This window comes from Triticum dicoccoides, chromosome 7B (assembly GCF_002162155.2).
Source record: "Triticum dicoccoides isolate Atlit2015 ecotype Zavitan chromosome 7B, WEW_v2.0, whole genome shotgun sequence".
NCBI classification, from domain to species: Eukaryota; Viridiplantae; Streptophyta; class Magnoliopsida; order Poales; family Poaceae; genus Triticum; species Triticum dicoccoides.
In genome coordinates this window covers 137,495,137-137,506,256 of record NC_041393.1, presented here as the reverse complement: position 1 = coordinate 137,506,256, position 11,120 = coordinate 137,495,137, and the positions used below count along the sequence as shown (strand labels likewise).

General features: G+C 41.2%; 1 protein-coding gene across 4 annotated transcripts; it reads right to left on the bottom strand.

The window, feature by feature from the left end:
* Window positions 1–5,693: 5,693 nt before the first annotated feature.
* LOC119341500 (tRNA N(3)-methylcytidine methyltransferase METTL6-like) lies at window positions 5,694–10,590 on the bottom strand. Of its 4 annotated transcripts, none has more exons than XM_037613376.1 (8): window positions 10,152–10,590; window positions 9,311–9,420; window positions 7,924–8,132; window positions 7,754–7,842; window positions 7,414–7,516; window positions 7,186–7,328; window positions 6,402–6,543; window positions 5,694–5,926 (listed from the first exon to the last, which is right to left on the bottom strand). In XM_037613376.1, exons 1-7 carry the CDS (start codon window positions 10,371–10,373, stop codon window positions 6,439–6,441), a joined length of 981 nt encoding a protein of 326 aa, XP_037469273.1. In that variant the 5' UTR covers window positions 10,374–10,590; the 3' UTR covers window positions 5,694–5,926; window positions 6,402–6,438. The 4 variants fall into 4 exon arrangements, with proteins under 4 accessions (XP_037469273.1, XP_037469272.1, XP_037469271.1 ...); XM_037613375.1 differs by lacking the exon at window positions 5,694–5,926 and adding an exon at window positions 6,119–6,310; XM_037613374.1 differs by lacking the exon at window positions 5,694–5,926 and having other exon boundaries at window positions 6,119–6,543.
* Between the last annotated feature and the right edge of the window lie 530 nt (window positions 10,591–11,120).

Below are 11,120 nucleotides of genomic sequence, written 5' to 3'. Positions count from 1 at the left end.
ATACCTGTAGAGCATCTTTATAATCACCCAATTACGTTGTGACGTTTGATAGCACACAAGGTGTTCCTCTGGTATTCGGGAGTTGCATAATCTCATAGTTAGAGGAACATGTATAAGTCATGAAGAAAGCAATAGCAATAAAACTAAACAATCATTATGCTAAGCTAACGGATGGGTCTTGTCCATCACATTATTCTCTAATGATGTGATCACGTTCATCAAATGACAACACATGTCTATGGCTAGGAAACTTAACCATCTTTGATTAACGAGCTAGTCAAGTAGAGGCATACTAGGGACACTATTGTTTTGTCTATGTATTCGCACATGTACTAAGTTTCCGGTTAATACAATTCTAGCATGAATAATAAACATTTATCATGATATAAGGAAATATAAATAACAACTTTATTATTGCCTCAAGGGCATATTTCCTTGAACTGCATCTATAGCTAATACTCCACCTAAGAATGCTATCCATCATGCGTCACAAAGTATTAAGTAAAATAGAGTATTCAATAAGTAATTAAGTATGATGACATGATATAGATAGTATATTTTATTGACCCTGCATTCAAAGGAAAAATACACAATTATCTTTTTTATCCTTAGTGGAACAACACAATACAAGTCCTTTTCACTTTTTGTCACTGAAGTAGATTACTTGCAATATTGAACCCAGCTAACATACACAACTCCTCTTGGACACCATTCGTCTAAACATGGCAAATGCAAGACTAATAGATCGGAGAGCATATATGTCTATAAATTTTGCAACAAAGAACTCAAAATAATCCAAAATAAATAAATCATATAGATCTGAGCATAAAGTGAAAATTCAACACACCGCAACAAACAAACCAATAAAGATTACATCATATGGATCACAATCATGTGATCATTGTATTGAAAAACAAGGGAGAGATGGCCATCTAGCTGATGATATGTATCCATAGTAGAAAGAAAACTACTCACAGGTGATCATAGTGGAAGCAATGTTGATGTAGATGGCTACTGTGATGAATTTCCCCTCCGACAGAATACCGAAAAAGACCTCCAACTTGGATCACGGTGAAACAGAGGTGTGCGGCGACAGAAAAGTTCCCCGATAATTATTTTTAGGGTTTTTGGGAGTATTTAAAGGCGGTGAAAGAAATATGCGACGGAGAGGCCTCCCATGGGGCCCACGAGGGCACCCCTTGCCATGTGGGGCCCATAGGGGTCCCTCACGGCTGGCTCCGATGCTCACTGGAAGCTTCCTCACACGAAAAAACTGCAATTTTCCTATTTTTTTAGCTCTATAAAATTGATTTTCCTGAAAGTCTAGAAACAAGCAGAAAAACAACAATTGACACTGGTCACTAGATTGATGGGTTAGTTTGGAGAAATAATGTGTGAAAACTATACAAATGTGATATACAATAGCATGAAGCAATAAAAAATTATATATACATTTGGGACATATTACGCGGCACCGGCCGATGGTGTGTTCATCCGAGGACTCAGTCGATGGCAATCCCTGACGAAGATGCACTCCAGATCCTGCGTGCTCGGGGGAGGAAGGAATGGAAAATGAAGAGCGATGAAGGACAAATCAAGGACAAAGAGAAGGGAAATATCTACACCTCGAGGTACTATCTCACCATCAGTGGTTTATGGTTTATACAAGGGCTTGCGCTCTTGAGAAACTAGAGGCAGGTCATAATAACAACCGCCTTAACGTCATACTAGAGGCAATTCTAGAATACTAACCGCCTCCATTATTTTTGACCATAAAAATAACCGCTTCCATGGGCTGCTTCTAATGCCCATTTTGTACTAGTGGTATATGATATCCCACAAGTGCAAGGATAAATTGTAGATCTTTCTGAGAAGTAAGAGTGTCGAACGCAATGAAAAACAGAAGGAATTATAGTGTGGAAATCAGCTATGAATAACTGCAAATGTTGAAAACTGTGGTGGTTGTGTTGTTTGATGGTTAAACAGTTGCAAGTATGTAAAAGAACAATATAAGTAAATATTTGCAGTAAGTTGCCTAATTCCCAAGCGTTCTAAACACAAGTCGGTGGTGTTTCTTATATGGACTAAATCGTTCTTAGTGACGACATGAATATCACCTAGTTGTTAATTTCATAATCATTTGTGCTGATCCTGTTGCTTGATAGTTGTTTTATGGATAGAACCTAAGCCTATATGTTGCAAAGCCATTAACTCACACATACTCATGAGTATACCTTTAGCAAGCATCCAGGACTATTAAGAATTATTAAGGCAAAGTCTAACAATAGCTTTAAGATTCGGGATCCCTATTCAACCCTCATGTTATAGCTCATAAATTCAATGGCCAGTATTTTTTTCACTTCAGCCTCCTCTCCTAGACATATTATAACACAATGATCTCCTGTAGGTACATAAAGGTGAAGTGACATATACTCAACACTCAGACATCACCACTAAAGAATTACACCAAAATATATAATCAAACATCAACCTTTATTGCAAATTTGTACGACGGGCTTTCTCCCATGTCTTCAATAACATGGTGCAGCTACTCACAAGCATCATAATGGACATGACCGATGTGTATGAATATGCATGAAAATTTGAAGCATAAATATTTCACCAATAAAACACAAGGCATGAACTACTAAACAACAATTAACATTGGAAAGTGATTCTGGCAACAGAACTACACCAATTTTTCATAGACGGTAATAGGTGGATACCGGGGCTAGTGTTTTAGATGGAGATTGTGATGATGCATTCAATGAAGATGTTGCCCACAACACCTTGGTTTTGGTGACAATGATTGCTTTCATTTCCCCCGCCGGAGGGCCCCGGTGGGGTAAACACTTCGGGAAGAGCAAGTAGGGTTCTCTATTCCATCCCTACGGTGAAAAATTATGTCAAAAATATGTTTGTGTTTTTTTGGAAGATGGCGGCGATATTTCACCGAGAGGGCACCCGGGCTCTCATGGGCCGCCCACACCCAAGCCAAGCACCTACATCCAGGGCATCTGGGCTGCCCGTGTGGGCCTCACGGGCACCTCTAGGCCATCTCATGGCCTTGGTGCTCTTTTGGCCCAAAAAGTTCCATCATATTTTTGCTTTATTTTTTCCTGTTCCCGGAAAGTGTTTTTTTTAATATCCCTTATTTCAATTTCTGACAGCTTTTTCGCCCCCTCCCCCTCTACTGAATTTTTCCAATATAAGACAAAATGGTGATTGAATGTGCATAATAAATGAGAAATTTCTTTTATGAATTTGTGATGCAAACCAAACTTATTAGCTCCCCAAAGCTTAGACGTTCCCTTGTTCTCAAGAAAAATCAAGTTTTACGAACATGGCCACAAGTTTATAAAATGAGATGTCAATAACAAAGAATATGAACATATCAACACCACAATTATTTACATAATTACCCATACTAGCATACCATGCCCTCTCCATAAATGTACCTAATGTGGGTCATGACACCCTACCTTTTATTACAAACCCTATGGTTAAAAGCGACCCAGTATGCCAAACTATACCCAAATCATGCAACAGTTTCAATCACCTCAATCTTTAAGAAGGGTTCATGTGAGAGCTTGGATTGGCAAATGACACATGCTCAACTACCTTTTGTGTCTTCACAGAATAAACTAGGGGTCATGTAAACAGATTTTTAGGACAACCTTATTTAGACCAAGCATAAAGAAGGTTAAAGTTTCAATAAATTATTTTGTTTTGACTACTCACATTCATCTTATAGACTTTGCCAAGCTACTAGTTCCATAATTTACTTCCAGTGTGCACGAAATTTTCTCAATGTATGGGATACTTCCCATGTGTAGTTTGTTTCAATATGTATAAAATGTGTTTCCAGTAGGGAAACGTTTCCCCACGGTGCGCCGGCCGAATCATTGGGCCGGTCGCACCGCTCGCTCCGTGACTTGCTTCCTCTGTAAGTAGGCCCACCACCGAATGACCACCTCTCACGTTATCTTATCTCTTCAGGAACAACGCCAACCGCTCATAACGCATCTCGTCTACACCGCAACCTCCGCTCTCCCCCTTTTCTTCCTCTCTGTAGATGCTCGCGCCTCCCCCACCATGGCCATCGCGCCTCCCCCACCGGCGACTGGCTGTGCCGCCAGCCATGGCCATCGCGCCTCCCCCACCGGCGACTGGCTGTGCCGCCAGCCATGGCCACCGCGCCTCCCCACCGTGGCTGCCCCCACCCCGCCCCCTCACTCCCCACCAGCGACTAGTGCTGCCAACCAATCCCCACCAGCGCTGCCGATGACGGCGACAAGTGATGGAGAGCCGTGGCGGCCGGCGTTGGAGCGTTGCAACCACAGCGACAAGTGATGGAGATCCAGCCTTTCTTTTCTTGGAAGCAGCCCCAGTTTTTGCTACCAACGCCCTTGCCTTTTGCTGGAACTAGTGTAAGATTTTGCTACCACCATGTTTGTTTTTTGATGGAACCAACCCAAGTTTTTGCTGCCTTGCCATTTGCTTTTTGGTACAACCAGTGTACAATTTTGCTACTACTATCTTCAGTTTTTGTTGAAACCAATCAATTTTTTTGCTACCACCATGTTCTTTTTTGATGGAACCAACCCAAAATTTTGCTACCATGTCATTTGCTTTTGGTACAACCAGTGTACAATTTTGCTACCATCATCTTTGGTTTTTGCTGGAACCAGTCAATTTTTGTGCTACCATGTATTTTTGGTGGAACCAGTGCATCACTTTTTTTGCTACCACCGTTTGAGTTTTTGCTACAACCAATGTTCTCAATTGCTACATCCATTTACATGACACACATCACGGCGTCATGTAATTTGCTAGAACCAGCAAACATTTGTTCGAAGCAGCATGATTTTTTGTTCAAACTGGCGTTTCTTTTTGCTGGAACTAACTAATTTGTTTGCTACAAATCGACTACTGAAGTTTTTCTGCTGCTGAGATTTTTGCTGGAACCATTATTTTTTTTGCTGGAACCGGCAAATCTTTTTGCTTCAACCCAACACTTGAGGTTTTTGTTGCTTTTTTTGCTAGACATGGTGGTACAAGTCAACAACGGCGGCGAGCCGGAGACGGGACGGCGAGCTGGAGACGGGGACGTCGGGGACGCTGCAACCATGATGACAGCGCGCTGGAACCCTCCTATGTGTGAGTTACAACCATGGCAAGCGAAGGCAGCCGAGGCAAGTGACGTGCACGAGCGACGGACGAGCGGCAGGCGAGCGCGGGTGACAGGCGCGGTGGCAAGGGTGGCAAGCAAGCACGGGAAGACGAGGAGAAGGGCGGGCGGCCGGCGAGCGCTCGGGATCTGGCATGTGCGCGCACTGCCTTTTTTCCTTGTTTCCTGTGCGTTTGACTTTTGAAACAAAGTAATCAGACGGTTGGAAAAGTATGTATCGGGTGGCTGTAGCTTGACCGGCCCAACTGTTCGGCCGGTGCGCCGGCGCCTATCAGCGCCCGTACTTTCTTTGATGTGACAAAAACTTGCGTCCAATGGAAATGCGGAATGGTTTGTTTGTTTCTGGTAGCACTAAATTTTGCTTCGGCCAGCTCCATGGCAACTGAATTTTGTTCTGATCTAATAGAAATTTGTGAACGGTGTTATGACGCGAAATTGCCAATGCCACTACTACTTGCCAACATTACCGTGCTTTGTCTGTTCATATAAAATGTTTCCGACAATCAACATATTTGCTTCTTTCAAATCACCAACATTAGTACATTACAATGCTTGACATATCCATATAACATTTGCGTACATGCTGCAAATTTGCTTCCATCCACTAGCAAATACTCCTACATACGTAGAACATAATTACAGCAACATTATCATGGAAGATCTTACATGCACTGCAAACTCCCGGCCACAACACACTCTGCATCATTGTAGCATCCTTGGCAACACGATTGTAATCTGGTGCAACAAAATAATGTCTGTCTAATAGAAATGTCGATGAAACAAAAAAAAAATCACCCAAGAAGCAGCACACATTGACCGAAGCACATAGGTGTAGTGGTTGAAACACAACGTTTGTACAATAAAAGAAGCACATAATGACAATGGTTGAAGCAAAATAATCACTGCAATACAGACATATGCCACTAATAAAATCAGAAAACACGGCTAGCACAAAGAAATATATTGATGCTGTCATAATATATATGACATGCACGGGAAGTACAGTAAATTTAATTTTGCAAATTGGTATGCTTGCTGTGCAAAATTTGGGTGCAGAAATTTGTCGTGCGTTAAACATTGCTGTTTTACCGCAAAAAACATCTCTATGTTAGAAGCACACTGCAGAAATCAAGAATCCATGATTAACAAGAAGTGAAAGCATATATAATTAAATTTGCTAATTTACATGTTCGCGGCAGAGCATTCATACATTAGAAGCACATCCGAGGAACCACCAAGTGTCCAAGTCATTGACTTGTGGGTTTTTTAAATTTGCCATGCACCCATACCCTTTGCATGTTCTTGCCATTCTTTCTATTCACTGATCTGACACAGCAGTATTCCAGCTCCAACTGCACACAGATAAGCAAATACATGTGAGCGTCTTATAAGCTGTAGACACGTACTAAAAAATGGAACTGAAGCAAACGACCTAAGAAAATGAAGGAAATGAAAAGAGTAAGTATTAATTAGATAAAGCAGGGCAATTTTAGAAGCTTGTTGATGAAATTTGGGATTGGAACCACATTTTGTTTAGTATAAGTCTATAATTCCAAACTACAATTAAAATTAAGGCGTAAAGAATAATTTTGACATACAATTATGGTACATTAACTATGATCCACACAAAAGATAATGTCAGCGAACATAAAGAACAATCAACAAATCATGCCTATATGGTTTGCTGACAGTTGCATACTGGTCAGCGTGACCCTGGACCTACTGTGGTGGTAAATAGGGGCAGATAGGAACTTAATATATTCCTTGTGATACTGGTTTGTTTCAATAGGCAGTCCCTAACAACAGGTATCTAGAACACAGCTGAATACAACGACTCTACAAGATAAAATGAATAGATGAAATGAAATTGGCAACTAGCTAAAACTGTCCTGTGCATGGACATCTTCATGTGCCAGATGCAGCTGCTACCGACTCATGGTGCACTACTGTTCAAAGTAACCTTCGATATCAAATCATTGAGATTTTAGAGTTACCTCTAGTAGTCCAGCAGCATGAAAGAGTTCTCTTACAGTGTCTAATGAGAAGAAATATGAATAGGTGCCATCAGAACGCATATATTCCCGAAATCCCACTCTTTGGTGAGGCAAGAATCGAAGCATTGTCATGTCATAAACGCCTATAATATGAAAACAAGAAGAGTTGTCAGCAAATGATTGCTTATAAATAAATTATACAAGTTAATACCATGTCTGAGATGTTACCATAATCCCTGAACAAAACAAGGCCACCTGGTTTCAGAACAGACACGCAACGCTCTAGAGTAGCTGGAATTGTGTTGAAGGGTATGGCTGACAACGTAAATATCTGTCAACAAAAAGACAGTATTTATAACAAGGTATATATGTGAGCACCAATAGTGAAGGATTGGATTTCCCATTTAATAAATCCGGAATTAGATTTTTAACACAACTTTTGAAAATAGAAATGCGACCACACCACAGTGTCAAATTTAGAAGTATAAGTGAGCTGAATCTAACGCTGATGCAGATGCTCTGGCTGAAGGGAAGGAGAATGATAGATGGCAGAACAAAATTCACCAACCATGGTAATAAAATCTATGCCACGAACACAACACTCATCTTCTTTCAGTGAGATTGGGTTTTTTCCCCTTGTATGAAGATGACTTGAATCTGGAAGGAATAACATAGATGAGTTCAATATTACGTGAAAAGAAATTTTCAAATAGAAGAACATATAAACAAACCAAGTACCTAGTGAGAGCTCGACAACCTTTCCGTTTGAACTTTGACAATATTTGCAGAACAACCAACCTGGAAGTTTTTCTTTAGAAACATCCAACAAAAAAGGGTGGAACCTATCCTTGGCATCAACTCCCTGTGTATTACACACAATCTCATTTGCTTTCTCTAGAGTGTCTTCACTACAGTCACAAGCATAGACAGTGATGCTTGGACTACATCTGCAGGAATCATTCATTATGACTGTCATCATCATTATAGTCCTTGTGTATTCAAGTATGACTGTTGGTCAACTACGAAAGCTTGCAGATTTACTTTATCCATGTGTTCTGTTCTAAATGCCTAATAGAATCAGTGCCATGAGCGCACAGAAAGAAAAACAAAGGTTTGCATTGCATGCGATAAACTGAAGAAAGAGGGAATTACCAGGATTGGCACACCAAAATATTAAATAATGGCAATGAAAGCACCATGTGTCGCATGCAAACAAAGAACTGCACAAAATGCTATACTTCAGGATTATATATGCACAGGCATCTTGCAGCCTCTCCTGGTTCCATCCAGACCTTAGACAGTAGTAACTATTTTACTTCATCAAAAGCCTTCCATTGCCTAACAAAGGTCTTATAATTTTGGTGGTCGTCATCTACTCATCTTGTTCATAAGTTTATTAAGTACTGCTCACCCCTTAAGTATACTCTTTTACATATACAAATTTCCAGTATTCCTTGAAATGCGTAAAAGGTTCACGGTATGCCACAATCCACAAGTCTTAATATCAGATAGCCAAACAGAGTAGCTGCTCAATTGCAGATCGGCTCTGTTCACCACCTCAATTTGACTGCCAAACAGAGCAGTTCAACCAATGTCTAGAAGGATATAGTTATTGTTCAGTGCACTCATGTCCAATGAATTGGGACCAAGTACTAAACATGAGCTGATTCAGTGGGCAGGTCTGCTAGCATCTATCCATTGCAATCTGGAAGGATGGCACGAGCTTAGGCAATGACTACCTGGCTATATAAGCCAAGGATGGTGTGTTGTATTTTTTTTTAGCTTTACAGTAGTACAAAGCCCCAATGCAACTTTTCCTTATTTATATATATGGTGTGTTGTAATGGAACGAACCAATTAAATGTTGCAATCGCATCGCCAACCCCCTTCCTTCCTCTCGAACCTACTCTGTTTTTCCTGAACCCCCACTTTGATCTCCCTCTTTGTCAAAGTCATCCCTGACAATCGTTGCATGTACCTTGATGAATGCTCATATTCAAAGCTAGCCGTGGGCTTGCGGCTATAAGACTACTGCAATATGATACAATAAACATTCTGCACTGAGAGAACCTATTACCAATAGATTGCTTTTACTGAAATGAAATTACAGATCCGAGAACATTACCGTAGAATGGGGACAACAGTGCTTCCATTCCCACACCCCACCTCTAAAACCTTTGCACATCCTTTGCTGTTAAGCAGTTCAGGAAATTCCTTCAGCAAATACCTTCTTTCCTAACAAAGTGAGATGGGATCTTAAATTGATTTGCGGGAACTAATGAGACGAACAAAGTCCTACTACATTAGTTCACATAAATATTTGCCTAGTAATCAATAAGGTAATGTATAACACTTTAATTTGATTTTTCCAAAGCTTATGGGTAAACAAAAAGCAGAAAATGAAAAAAAAGGTATTAGTAATTTAGTATACAGACAAGATGCTGCTGACACCAGAGTCCTTGGTGTACATATTGGTATACACACATGGCCACATCATACATCATCACCAAAGTAAAAGTTCCCATTCCATAAGAATGAACAAACGGACCATCTTGTGGTATAATTTGGTGATAATGGTAGAGAGTGTCGAACACTGCTACTCAGGAAATAGTTTCATTCTAATTGCTCATTCGACGCTTTAGTTATAGTCTGTCTTCACTCATGAAAAAAATGGGAAGGAAAGTAACCTAGTCTCCCTTCTCTCGCCTTGTGGAGCACACATGCACTGTTACTTTGCTGATGTTTTTTTTTTGATACTTTATTGATGTTTTTTCTAGCTGCACGGCTTGACTCCAAAGAAGTGCAGTCGTTTGCCCGATAAAGAAATGCAACCTTGCACTAGTCCATGAATCTGAACATTTCTCTACCAATGTGATCTAGTTCATATTCCTACCGAATCAATAGGTGAAATACAATAAGAAGGTATTTTGCACAAGGGGGCGAGGAGAGAAGGGGAAATAAGGAACCTTGAAGAACTTGCCGGAGGCGTGGCGGCGGTGGAAGCTTCTCCAGGCCTCCGATGACGGTGGCTGCGGCGAGGCGGTGGTCGTGGGGAAAGGGGACAGGTGGTAGGAGAAGGAAGGGTTGGCTTCCACATCCGCCCGGAGGTCCTCCCACTCGAAGTCGTGGCAATGGTACTCGGCCTCCGCCTCTTTCTTGGTGATCCCCCGTTCACCACCCCCGTCCATGGCAGTCACCGTCTTTCTTCGCTGCGACCTTCAGCGAACTCGCCTCAATCGGGGGCGGCGGCGCTGGGTCGGCGATGAGGACTAAAGAGGTGCGGGGAAGAAAAGAACTGGCTGGTTGCGCAGTAACGAGGAAACGGCGCCGTCGGCCAGCGAGGCCAAGATTGGAGAGCAGGAGCGGCGGAGGTGGGGGGCAGAGCATGTAGATCGGTAGGTTCAGGTCGAGAACATATCCGGTGAACGTTCAGGGTCATATGAAATGAAATGAAATGCCATGCATCTCATTCTAGGAAAAAGAAATGTCATTTGGTTTATACGATATGAATCTTTTAATTAGGTTTGAGTTTTCCTTTTTGAAATGTGAAGGATCAGTACCAATTCTACATAGAAATATGAATTCATTCTTACAAACCAAAGAGATTTAAAGAAATAAAAATTCTAAACGAATCCTATAATATACTCCCTCCGTCCAGAAATACTTGTCATTGAAATGGATGTATCTAGATGTATTTTAGTTCTAGATACATCAGTTTTCATCCATTTTGATGACGAGTAATTCCGGACGGAGGGAGTACAATTCTAACAAAATTCTTGTAAATCAAAGGAATACCATTTTCTCATTTTGATAACCGTTAGATCAAGGAACCGGACGCACCCATAGATCACATGGCGTGTTGCTGCAGCGGCGGATCTAGCCCAATGAGTCAAGGAGGGCCAAATGTGATACTGTTCATATAAACTTGTTTTTGT